Source organism: Daktulosphaira vitifoliae, unplaced genomic scaffold, assembly GCF_025091365.1.
Source record: "Daktulosphaira vitifoliae isolate Bord-2020 unplaced genomic scaffold, ASM2509136v1 Scaffold_4, whole genome shotgun sequence".
NCBI classification, from domain to species: domain Eukaryota; kingdom Metazoa; phylum Arthropoda; class Insecta; order Hemiptera; family Phylloxeridae; genus Daktulosphaira; species Daktulosphaira vitifoliae.
The window spans coordinates 38,949,204-38,963,321 of NW_026099575.1; the positions used below are offsets into that span (position 1 = coordinate 38,949,204).

At 27.9% G+C, this 14,118-nt stretch overlaps 1 protein-coding gene across 3 annotated transcripts in view; it reads right to left on the reverse strand.

The window, feature by feature from the left end:
* The window catches only part of LOC126903901 (DNA-binding protein D-ETS-3-like), a 51,343-nt gene extending 40,222 nt beyond the window's left edge, over positions 1-11,121 (reverse strand). The window contains exons 1-5 of one of the 3 annotated variants that reach the window (XM_050682473.1): positions 10,593-11,121; positions 7,570-7,725; positions 7,222-7,442; positions 5,398-5,469; positions 4,676-4,750 (exon numbers count right to left, since the gene is read on the reverse strand). In XM_050682473.1, the coding sequence (XP_050538430.1) occupies positions 4,676-4,750; positions 5,398-5,469; positions 7,222-7,442; positions 7,570-7,721 (520 nt within the window). In that variant the 5' untranslated portion in view covers positions 7,722-7,725; positions 10,593-11,121. Of the gene's footprint in view, positions 1-4,675; positions 4,751-5,397; positions 5,470-7,221; positions 7,443-7,569; positions 7,731-10,592 lie in introns of all 3 variants that reach the window. The other 2 variants (XM_050682474.1, XM_050682475.1) reach the window with 2 other exon arrangements.
* Between the last annotated feature and the right edge of the window lie 2,997 nt (positions 11,122-14,118).

A 14,118-nucleotide genomic window follows, 5' to 3' on the forward strand; every position in this document is an offset into this window, starting at 1 on the left:
CTAGGCTGAACTCGTGTATAAAGGAGAAAGATAGATACAAAGTAAAAATAGGTACTTTGAACAACATTAACTGGTAGAAGTAGAGAATTAGTAGATGTATTGTGGAAAGAAGAGAAATCGAGAGAAATAGGTGAGGGTTATAAAATAATATACTCAGGTAAGTCTAGTACAAAGAGTGGTGTAGGGATAATAATGGATGAGGAAATGAATAGTAAAGTATTAGAAGTAGCAAGGAAAAGTGGCAGAATTATGGTCGTAAAATTTATATTCGAAGAAAAAGAGCTGAATGTAATAAGTGTCTATGCACCAAAAGTAGGATGTGATGAAATAGACAAGGAAGTGTTTTGGAGATGGATGGATGAGGTGATGCAAGGGGAAACTGGCAATGAGAATGCAGTGATAGATGGAGATATGAATGGACATGTAGATAATGAAAGGAGAGGATATGTAATAGTACATGGAGGGTATGGTTTTAGTAGGAAGAATGAAACTGAAGAAAAGATCCTGGATTTCGCAGTATCGTATGATCTTGCTGTGGTTAATACTTATTTTAGAAAGAGGCTAGAACATTATATAACTTATAAGAGTGGGAAGAATAGATCACAGATTGATTATTTTATGTGGAAGAGAGAGAGTGTAAAGCGAGTAAAAGATTGTAAAGTTATACCAGGCGAGAGTGTAACTACACAACATAGACTAATGGTAATGGAGTTGTGGTGTACCAAATAAATATACCAATATTACCAAAATAAACAAAAATAGAAGAAACACAGGGGAAAAATCGAAAATCCGGTGGTGGAAATTTAAAGGAGTAAATGAAAAAGAGTTTGTAAAGACGGTAAAAAAGAGGACGGTGTGGAATGTCAAGGGAGACATAAATGGTGTGTGGAATAGATTTGCTAGTTGTGTAATGAATACTGCAAAGGAGATTGTTGGTGAGAGTAGGAGTAGAATGTCAAGAAACAAGGAAACCTGGTGGTGGCATGAGGACGTTAAAAAAATCATAGAATGTCAAAAAAATTAATTCAAAGTATGGCAGAAGAACAGAAGGAGAGAAGACTGGATGGAGTAAAAACGCTTGTGCAAAGAAGCCAAGTGTGCAGTAAGTAAGGCAAAGTTTAAGAGGTATCAGAGGCTGTAGCATCAATGATAATGAATAAAGCAGTAAGACCAGATGAAATGCCAGTAGAAGTATGGAAAATATTAGGCGATATTGGCATAAAGTGATTGAAGGAACTTTTAAATAAATTCCAAATGAATGGAGGAATAGTATTGTGGTGCCGATATTTAAAGGTAAAGGTGACATACAGGAATGTGGAAATTAGAGAGGCATAAAGCTTAAGAGTCATAGTATGAATATTTGGGAAAAGGTAATAGATAAGAGAATAAGGAATGAAACCTCGGTATCTAAAAACCAGCTTGGATTTATGCCTGGTAACAATGGAGTCAGTATTTTGTGTGAGACAACTAATAGAAAACTTTATGAAAAAGAAGTAAAAGCAGTGTATGGTATTTATAGATTTGGAGAAAGCGTAAAATAGAACACCGAGAGAGGTTTTAAAGTAGGCATTATTGAGAAAAGGAGTCTCGAAGAGAACTTAGTGTTAATAAGAGAAAATAGAGAGGAAATTAATCAAAGGATAGATGTGTGTAGATCAGCTCTTGAAGAAAAGGGTTTAAGAATAAGTAGAAGTAAGACAGAGTATATAGAGCACGAGGTAGGTGTAATGAGGAGATCAGTGACAATTGGTGAGGACGTGATTGGAAAGGAGGAAAGTTTTAAGTATTTAGGATCAGTTGTGCAAATGAGTAGTGGTATTGATGAAGATGTAAGACACAGGATTAAGTGCGAGTGGTTAAAGGGGAGAGAAGCGTCTGGCGTCATATGCGATAAAAGGATTCCATGAGGCTGAAAGGTAAAGTCTATAAGACTGTAGTAAGATCAGTTATGATGTATGGTTCAGAATGTTGACATGTTGACGGTTGACATGGAAATAGAGTAGAGGATGAGTGTAGCAGAAATGAGAATGCTTTGATAGACGAGTGGAGAGACTAGAGATGATAGGATAAGGATCGAGCATATAAGAGGGAGTATAGATGTAGCATCAATTATGGATAAGATGAGAGAAAATAAACTTGGATAGTTGTTTAGGTTATGAGGAGAGAAGGATCGGAATCTGTAAGAACAGTTGTAGAAATGAATGTTGAAGGAAGAAGAAGTAGAGGAAGACTAAAAAAGAGATGGAGGGATGCTATTGAATGCGATATGAGTACAGCTGATGTGAGCGTAGATAATGTGGGAGATCGTGTTTAGGATAAGATGGGCCGTCCCCAAGTAGTTGAGATTGAGGCGAGGAAAAAGAAAATTTTTATAGGTGAAATATATGAATTAATACATAAATATATTAAAACGATCGAATGAAAGAGTTATATTAATAGTATTTATCATAAAATAATTGTATTGATCCATATATTATTCAAAAAGTTATAGCATTATAAAATTTAAAATGTAAAAAAATTTTTTTTTACAAAATCCTATTTTTATTTATTAACTTTGATGTTAGATTTCACCATGAAAACAAACTAAATTTAAAAAATTTTTCATCTGTTATTATAAATTATATTACATAAGCTTGAATTTAAGATATATATAAAAGTGTCAGTATTTCTGGAACACATTCAAAAATTGAGTTTAAAAAATTAATTTTTTTATATGCATTTTTGTATATTTATTATGAAATGTATTATACATATTTAATCTTTGTTAGGTACTTCATACAGTGATTTCTTCTTATCATTTCTTCCCTACAAATCTTTCAACCCTTCTGATTATGTATAATAATAATGCTCCAACATTTTCTATCCAACTTGATTAGTGAGTAGATACAAGTGTAAAGTGACCGTTATAAGCAGAGGTATTGTTATTGATATATTTTAATCTATTTTATTAATAAAACAGGTTTGTTGTTTTTGAAATTTACTTATTTTTTTAAATATTTAGGCAGGCTATTAATTTTACATTTTGTTTCAAAATATATTTTAATTATCTGGGAAAAATACTATAATTATTTTGATCGCCAATTATTGTATGTTATAAAAAAACCTAAAATATATATTATTTTAAAAAATAGTATTAACTTACAGGAATTTTGAAAGCATATTTCGAATTCTACACAAAATGTTTGACTTATTAAAATCTAGTAAGAAAAATTACTCAATGTAAATAAATCAATATACTAATTAAAAACTAAGTAATTTCTTTAAAATGTCAATAATTGTACACTTTAGCTTACATAAAATATAAAATTATCAAAAATAATTTTTCTTGCTCGTATAACATTTTTATTTTATAATAATTAGGATATTATTAAATAAAATCAATGGTTGAATAAATTTAAGTTGTATTAATGATGAACAAATATGTAGAACAAGTGTTTACTATTTATTATCGATTGCTTAGCAGTATCATATTTACAATGGAGTCCTTAATGTCCTAACATCAATGGAAATAAAATTATTGTTATTGGAATTAGTAGAGGTACAAATTCTCGATTTTGAGAAAACTTTCCAAATTAGATAGTACTTTATATTTTTGTTATATATATATATTTAGTGTAATACTTAATAAAATATAACATAAAATTTGTTTTTTTAATTAACCCATTAATGTAAAAAAAGTATAATTTATGTATTTATTCTGTAAAACATTATTATTTAATCATAACTAGGATATTATTAAATAAAACCAATGTTTGATAAAATATACATTTTATTGAATATATAGAACAATTATTATGTTATCTATTAACCTCCTAATTACATCAAAATTTAGGAATTTTTTTGTTTCTAGGGGCTTATAACCCTAGAGCCTCGAAAATGTGTCTTTGTGTAAAACAGATAACTAGCCAAACATCTGAATAAAATTCGCTGTCGTTAACACAGAAAATCGTAAAATATTATTCACTTGACAAGTTCCTCAATTAATACAATATTAGTTGTAGATATAATTAAAATTAGTTATGATTTCAATATCAGGGCGACTGAAATCACTGTCAAAATTATAAAAATAGTGGCAACGTAAACAATCACATTTTTTGATCAAAAATAATAATTTTAAACTAAGCCGATAACTAACTGATATATCTAGCAATTATCCTAAAGTATTTTACACGAGAAATTTGTTTTTCTATCCCTCCTAATTGCATTAAAAATTCAGGTTTTGGAGAGCTTTAACCTGGAAGTCTTCATAAATATATTTATGTATAGAACAGAAAACTAATCAAACAGCTGAATAAAATTTCCTGTCATAACAAGTCGTCAATTTTTATTCACTTAACAGGTTTCTTCATTTAATATATTACCTAAAATTAAACAGCTATAGAGCCACGTTATTTGACTGATATCTACACTAAACAAAATAAAAGTAAATTAATCTAACTCTTTTATTTTTGACTTTCTAAAATAAACGGGCTGCTGGCCTTTTTTTAATCGTATAAAACTTGGGAACGACCACATTATTTTGTTTATTACTTATACCATCCCTATAAACGACGACAACAACATAAATTAGTGTTCTGTTATACCATTAATGCTTTTATAATAGACGTTTATGTAAATTCTGGCCCACATAAAAATACATTTTTAATAACTGAAAAAATATGATGTTTCTACTGACCTGACTTTGATGAGCTTCTAAAAGTTTCTGGTAAGGTAGGGGACAAATATGATGATTTGCTTACAGTAGATATGCCTACCAAAAATATAAAAATCTTATTACAATATTATTGTGAAATTCTCTGTTTAAAAATTAATATTTAAAGAATTTAATTTAATATCATTGAGTTGATATAAATTGTTATACGGAAATAGAACAATAACAAATTTATATCTATTAAAGGAAGTAAAATACTTATATATATTAATATATTCCTTGGTTAATTAACCTCAATTTTTTATAATAAAAAATCAAAATATTTTATGTTTACAATACAATGTATTCTAGAAGAAAATTTTAAATTATTAGAGGGGCGGGGTATTAGCAGCCATTTGACTGACGACAGTATCCATAGCAACAGAATGTGACCCTCATACCAATGGGTTGACAGTTTCTCCCTTTCCATGAGAGGATTCACCGCCGTGGATTTTATGCATGAACTATTGTCGTTATCAGTAAAGGAATGTGTAACTTGCTTATCGTTAAACGTAGAGAAAATAATATCATTTTTATTCGATCTAGTTAAGGAACTATAATTTTGTAATTTTCGAACTTAAGTAAATGAATTATTTTTACTAAAATATTCAATTTTCGATGCTCTCCCTTAAGTAGCCAAAAAAACAACAAAATATATATTCGTAAGTTTCAGTTAGGATGTATAAATATTTTTATTATTATCTTACCGTTAGAAGTTGTAGAAGATAAATGCATTAAGTTCGAACTTTTGTCATACCTACTATTTGATGAATCAATATCTGAAATAATTAGAATATTATGCAATTTTATTAGAATATTAAAATAATAATCAGGTAGTAAAAAAATAAACAATATTTTAAGAAGTATAAAAAAATAATAGATTATAGCGATCAAGGTTTGGTCACTAACGTGTTATAGAGTTACATATTAAATTAGTTAAAAAGTTTAACGTTGTTAGTTTTAGTGATATAATCGTCACCCTTATGACATCCTAACTCATTTATTTAAGTCATTTGAATCAATATTTCTTATTTTAATTTATTCTTTAATTAGAATAATTTCAAAGTTTAGATTCTTTTATATTTTTCACGGACATGTTTCTAACCCCGTATATTATAATATCATTACAAAAAAATCGTCTGTTATTTATGTATCAATACCTAATCTTTAATTATTAGATTAGGTATAGAAAAAACATTGATTTCATCAAATGTAATTTAAAAAGTTATTTACGGTCAAGTAGAGCTACCTTAACTAATATTTTCCTACGTATATAATTTTTATTTACCACGTTTTACTATCTAATTAAAAATTATCATAATAACAATAGTTTATGCATAGATAATACAGTAAACTTATAATAAAATGAAATGTTGAAAAGTTATCGCGTATTTTACACGGAAGGAAATTATAATCATAAAAGGATTATGTACGTAGTATGATAATGGAAAAGAAGCAATAATAAAACTGATGTCCTTGGAATATCATTAGAAACCATTATTATTCCTTTCTCTTCTTTATTTATTATATTTATTTTTTGCGTAAAAGATCACAACGGATGTACTCAATTTTCTTTATTCCTTCTTACACGCCCCACCGTTAAATTTGTTTCCTACCAGCTTCCGAACGACCGGTAAGAGAAAAAATAATGTATTGTGCCGGTGGTGAGGTTCAGTATACAATTGTTCCATTTTTTCTTAGAAAGTCAAAAAGTACAAAACCACTGAAGGAAGACGACCAAAACTCGTTTCCATAGAAACTATTTCCCTTTTCCGCTAGGTTTGCATGTGTTCAGAATAATAAATAAATAAAACTTTTGTAAAATTCAGTATATTGCCGTCCCCACATAGTTTGAATTTAATGTGTCAGAAATTTATATGAATTATTAAGTACACATTAGTAGTTTGACATTTTTAAGCAAGAGACAGTTTATTTAGATTAGAACTTAATAATACGATTCTTTTGACTTCGACGAGAAGGTAAAAAAAAAAAATTTTCGTCTAATGAAATGAGAAAAAGTATTTAAAAAATTATGTTTTTTGTAATCCGTGTAAATGGTAACTGTACATAGAAAGTTAATTTTTTAAAAATCTGATACATTTACATGTATCTTAAATTAAAGTTTCTGTAGTATACATTGAGTCAAAAAGGTATTCTGACATGGTCTACAAAATGAATTTATCGTCGTATCACTATCATCTTATAGAAATTTATCTATAATCAGTATCATAAGTACTTAAAAGTTAATTACAGCACATGTAATTTTTTGTATTCGTTATCTAAAGGGGCTGTGCTCTTTCTAGTTGCACCTAGATGAAGCCTCCAAAAAAGTGTTCTTAAATGAAAAATTTAAGAGGGTTTATTAGTAAAATAGACATATTTTTATTGGACCCTCTGTTATCATTTTTCTCACGATCTCTCAATTTGTGTGTAAGGCACAATTTCAGCTCTTTTTTTATTAACATTGAGTAAACTATTAAAATATTAAGTAAAAATCAATACTCAAATGTATATTTTGTAATAGTACTTACAATTATTTCTTTTTTCAATGTTATTCGATTCTTCTTGGTATAAATCAAGGGAATTTGTGGTCAGGTGCGAGGACACCGGGTTTCGTGAAGAAGGCGTTGCTGGACAAAATGGAGATGAACCGAGATCGCAAGACGATAAGTAGCTACCGCGGTCCTGTAGTGCAGCTTTTGCTTTCTCTACTGACTGTTTAAGCTGTTCAAAAGTGGAATTACAAGCAAACCTATATTAAAAATATTAAAGTTCATATTAAAAATATTTAAATTATTTATCTTAGATTATTTTAATTAATATTATAACTATATATATATATATATATATATAAGCATTATTTAAAATAAATTCATTACCTGTAAGCACAACTAGTGACTCCAACTGATGGCCATTGAGGTGCATTAGACGACAAACAATCATTTTCAGTTTTTATACTAGTAGGTGACGCCATTGCAACCCTTTTTAGATCCAATACATTTTGATATGAACAAGTACTTTCATACATCATTGGTCTACACTTAATTTAAGAAATACACAAAAATTATATTTAAAATTCTAAATTTTTTTTTTAAATTTAGCTTCTGCTATAAAGCTATTAGGTCATACTATGGCTACATTCGGTTTTTACAAAAATGTTCAAGATTATAATTTATAATCTAGTTTAATTTGTTTACAAGAGGTGATTATGTTAGTAGTATTTTCTTCTCAGAGCTTTTAAATATAATGTTTTAGATTAAATTTAATATATTTTTCATATTATAATTTAGTCTATCTCAAAAATGGATTAAATATAAAATAAATTAGAAGAAGACAATTTTATATTTCATTCTAGAGAATATTCAACTTTTACGTCAAAATTTATCGACTAAAACAAATATATTTATAGGCTTGTTTTAAGTGTGACTGTCTCAGAAAGTAAAATATACTGAGATAATAATTTAGTGTTGAAATATCAGGTGAGTATATAAATGGAACGATTAGAGTGCGGTCTCTCACTATATAGATAAAATTGTCATTTTATAGACTCTGTATTTATTAACAAGTTCTTATGAAGCATCATTTTATAGTTATATTATTACTTGGATTTTTGGGAAGCCTTGAGTGAAAAAATGATCATTAATATATTATCTACCATTGTGGAAAAAATTTAATCACTTCCTCTTTAAAAGTTATTTTAAATTCGTATAAAATTAATTCTAAAAAATAAACTGGAAAGAGAATTTAAAACATTGTAAAAAATTATAAAAAATGTCGTGTTCTTTGAAACCACAATCATGGCTCAAGTTTCCGCTGTTCAATGGTTGTATTTTCTAATCAAAACCTTCTCCTAAATCATCCATATCATAACTGCATCCTCCCAACTATTGAAATTTTAATACTAAATATCTAAAACAATTCTCTTTGTGCAACTACGAATACAAATGTTCGACTAAAATTAATATACCAAACAAACATTGTTTACTATAATCGCCACAAAAACCAAGTAATATCATATTAAAATGTTCCTATAGATTTCAAATCAACTTATAATTATATCTACCACATTATACCACAGAAGCATTACAGAAAGAGCAGATGAACCATAAGATGAATATTTACCATAATATGTATAACTCAAAAATAAAGTATAGGCGTCTGTAATGTGTAATTGACCATTAGGTAAAAACATAAATGTCTTATTCAAATATATTAAATATCAATATAATAAATAAACATAATTTAGTAGTGATTTATTAAAAAAAATATATTCCAGTGACTGTATAAATAAAAAAATTTAAATATCTTTTTTTTTATTTTGTGTTAAACATGAGTAAATTATAAGACCATCAACAATTTTTATGATAAATTGTCAGTTGTGCACGATGACATTGAAAATTTGTTGCGTCCTCATCATCAATTCTTAATATTTTGTAGTGTCATTTGTTTGTAAAAATAAAAGGGGATCCATGTATTTTTTTTTTGAAATTTCAAAAAAGTAAATGTAAAACTACGATGATACAAAAATCTGAAATGTTGGTATAGATACAAAAACATGTTTAAGCCAAAAAAAAATCGAATTTTGATGATTTCAAAAGTTGTTATCAATTTAGGAGTTTCCCATATTTATGTAGGAAAGAGGAAAATTTGTTCAATTAATACCAATAATTATTTTAATTAGATCAAATTTGTGATCTTTTAACATATCAAACAAAAAATTACTAAAAAAATCGCGGATTCGTATTTCGGATACAATGTTAACATTATCAACGTTAAATACATACTGACATCCCGACTGAAAAAAAATACCCCTAGTGACCTTATCGCCAAGTGATGTTATCGCTATGTAATATTATCATATTTTATCATTTTACACAAGTTTAATAATACATTTTTCAGTGGCCCAAGATCCCAATTAATTATATTGTTTTTTAAACATTTCTATTGCCTCCCTTATATTAAAAAATTCGTTGTAGCAAAAATAATTGGTTTTAATATAAGATTATTTGTTAACTTAGTGTGAAAAAAATTAAGAATGAGAGGAGTTTTATTTGTTAGCTTTAATGTAAAATTCTTAAAAACACAACTGTTAATTTTTTATATGTTTGTTACCTTTTAAACTGCTTGATTATGAACTAATTAAAAAAAATGTTAAAAATTATCTTTTTGCACAAAATTATTAGAAAGAATTGAAAGTATTATATGAGGCCTGTACACACGATAAAAAAGGGTCATTGTGCATATGTTCAGAGGGTCGTTTTGCTTTTAGGTTTGTTATTTATTGGCTTGAGTTTTTGCAAACAACTTTTCCCGGTTTTATGGGGTTTTCTCATGTAGTATGCTGTATGTATACATTTATTTTTAAATTTGTCGTTTAACCAACATTAGACCACATACATTCACACGTTATTTTTTATAGTTAAAATAGCATTTGATTACACTCAAAATAAATAACTAAATAACTTGTAACCTTATTTCCGACCTTTTATTGTTCAACTTAAAGCCACAGAAATTTGAAATACTATAAATAAATTAAGCTATCTTATAAATGATAGTTTGTAGTTTACATATATTAAAGCCTGAAATGTCCATAAAAATTGTTTGGGAATTAAATACTAAATAATTCTGATCACCAAATTTAGGTACTAAAAAAATGATAAAAAACCCATTTATTTTATAAACGATAACGATATTTTTAAATGGTTTATGTAGGAACTTCATGGCTACTATAGAATTTGTTTATTTATGTCCGGATCAAAAATTGTAATGAACTATTATTAACAAAATCACTCAACAATTCTTAAAAAGTAAATTAAAACTAGTGTAATGAGTATAGTATTTAATTGTAACTAAATAAAAGCATCTCTTCTATGAGATGCTCGATGAAAAAATCAGAGCGTACCTTTTTAAGAAATGTTATCTTCAACTAAATATTTTAGTATTTAAAAAAGTTGTTTCATCGTTGTGACATCGTTTCGTTCATCAAAGTGTCATCGTTGATACCGGATTACATTGTTGGTGTATACTGTCCAATTAAAGGTGTTGTTTACAGTTTAATGGAAAAAAAAACAATTTCAAGACACAAATAACATCAGCGGAAAGTCTGAAATAAAAGAACGTCCGGTCGTAGGAAACAAGCGGTTAAGGCGTGTGTAGCCGGGCCGGTTCCGTTTTTCGCCGGACACACGGTTCGGAAGTAGATTCCGGCGGATGGGCCCCGTCGAACGCACACGTTACTAGTCGGAAATCGTACGGCGAGTGGGCTAAAGCGCGCCGCGACGCCGGAGGAAACATTTACTTTTAGAAGCTCCGCGCCAAATCCACACCCCCAGCAAATACTCACCAGCACCGTCAGCGCAGCGGTATTCTCCCAAAAGCCTTATATATAATGTGAATGTGTGTGCAAGAGCCCGTGCCAGTATAATGATCCGATAATTAAATTTAACAGTCCTGTTTCTCCGGCATTCAAAGGGATGAACAGCTAAGCGCGTTGGTGCCAGTGGGGATGCCATCCGCGGTACCGATACGCCCGTTGGATCCGATTGGTCGGAAATGAATGCGCATGCGTACTATCTGTTACACTGAGATTTCTGTAGACAATCTACCCCAACGCTATCAGATGACATTTTTCTTATATTTGTTTTCCTAGGCGGTCTCACAACTATGCTTTAATCTCCCTTTTCTTCGACGCGGTGGGTAGAAATGGCGCTCGATAAATACGACATCAACAAGCGCAAGTTTTTGATTTTCAATATCACGCTTTAAAAATAACAATATTATCTAAATATTATAAAAATCGATTATACTTTCCTGTTATATATATATATATATATATATATATATATATATATTAATATTTTTATTTCACAAAATGGATTTTTTTTTAATTTTAGAATTACTAAAAATTAAGAATGTGGTTTAATTTTAATTAGGTAATAACAATTTATGTACTGGTTTTGATGAGACTTTGAAAATATATTTTTAATTGTCACACCTATTTATTATCCAACAATTTATCAAAAATAAATTACAATTGAAATAATTATAAGAACAAGGACTCGACCTAAAAATTTTACATTCTCAATTGAGACACAAATAGTGTCAAAATATTTTAACCCAACCCTCAAGAAGGCATAGTAAATAATTTAATTCATTTCTTAAATTGATTTTTCTAAACAATTTTTATTTTTAGTGGATTTAATTTTGTAAGTGTTATATAGGGAACTTATCATTAGAATTTCTTAATATGCTTGATAAATATACGACAATTTAAAGCTTATTAAAATAGAATTAATAAGAGCTTTAATGTATTTTAGTACACTCACTCTTTAGGTTCGTTCGGCTCTTCCGTTTTGCTTGAGACACCACCATAAGTATTTCTAATATTAAGTACATACAGAACCAATTCAAATAGTAACTTTGAAGAAAAGTCTGATGTTTTTTAACTTTACATATAAAAAATAAATAGTTAATTATTAAAAATTTTAATTTCACGATGAATTAATCTACACAATGATTTAACTAGCGTTGTATTGCCCTCGATTAATTTACTAGATACTTAATTTTATAAGAATAATCAACTATTATTCACATAATCACATGTTATTTTTAGTATTAATATTATTTTATGTATAGTAATCTTCAGTTAACTTTTTTTTAGTTACATGAACTATTGAAAATTACTTATTTAACATTAATATGACAATTTAAATTTTATTTCACAAGTTACTTTGCATTAAATAAAATGAAAAATGACGTTTAGTGCTAGGTCTTATTTAGGTTTAAATTAATAATAAAAGCAATTTTATAATTCAGTATTAAAATTTTATTTTATTATTTATTATTTAAGTTATCTCATAAAATAACATATTTAAATAAATAAATATTATATTTCTTATTACTCATTCAATTTAAATTAGGTGATACCAGAACGATAAAAAAAATATGTTAAAATAAATTAAGATTTGACATTTAAGATTTATATATTTACCTATCAGATTAAATAATTTATTTATTTCAATATTGTATTTTTACTTCGTATAAGATAAAGTATAATAAGATAATATAAGGCTTATAGCTCTTATCCTAGTTTACTCTAGGAGAATGACTGGATATAAAATAAAAAAAAATCTTTTAGTATCGACAACAAAATTTCGTACTGATCAATGTATTTCTAAAAAAGGAAAATAAATAAAATATCACAATAAAATTATTACCTTATCTGTTTCATGTTGAAGCTAAAATTAAAATTGAAATTTTTTATTACTACAATCGATACATAATTATAACATTAAATAGTTAGCATTGCTAAACACGTGTGTCGGACATATTTGATATGTTCATAAAATACATATTAAATGATTATCAGGATCAAGCTGACATTAATGACATTATTAACATTTTGGAAGTGTAGTTGTTTAAAATTAATGTGCGCTTAATATTACAACAGTTGTGTTATGTATATTTTATGATATTGTTAGTATTGTGCAAGTTAACGAAGTATGGCGGGCTATATACTCTGCAACGTATATGATTTGTAGCTTACAGAGAAAAGGGGTATTACGTGAACGTTGGGGAATTAGTGGATGAAACTGTGTATAGTTGACGGAGGGGGTATGAGTGGAGTGCACGGTAAAATTCACTAAGATAAGACACGTGCGCGACAGGATCGTAGAAATAGAGGGGCTGAAACAATCCAGTGAATACATAAATACACAATTAATCACTCTCTCGTTAACAGTGCATTCCACCATTCTCTTCCTCGGTTCTATCAAACTCCCCCTTTCTAAACATCCGCGACTCTTATGAGCAAGGTTACAGTGTATTCCATACCAAAGTTTCATTTGGGCAGCAAACTTTATGATAAGTTTTTATCTTTAACCGGACGTCAGTTTAATTAAAAATAAAGTTTGTGCCAAGTTTTTAGTCAACTCGGAATTGTGTATAGTGATAATTCATTTTTTCATACAATTAAAATTTTTTAATACATATATATTTTTACTCTGTCTGCAAAATCCTAAATTAAATTAAATATATATTTTATATTAATCAATAATCTTAACAATGAAATTGTTTATTTCTTGTTATTAAAGGATCTTTTTTTATAAATTAATCTTTTACAATAAAATGATAAGGTTTCAAAATATATCTAAAAAATGTAAAGAAAATAATTAATTTGATTTTATTCTATATTCAAACTTTCTCTGTACTGATTGAAAAAATGTTTCGTTTTGTCGTTGTCGGAATAATACCTAGTATTTCCAACAATATCAAAAAAGTGTATTACATATTAAAATGTATAGCAATAAAAGATGATTAATCTAGTGTAAATACCATTAACATTAGACGTAATGCACAAAAATCAAGTAAAATATAAATTTTGAAATAGTATCACGTTTATTCAATATTAATGTTATTGTTTTTTCCTG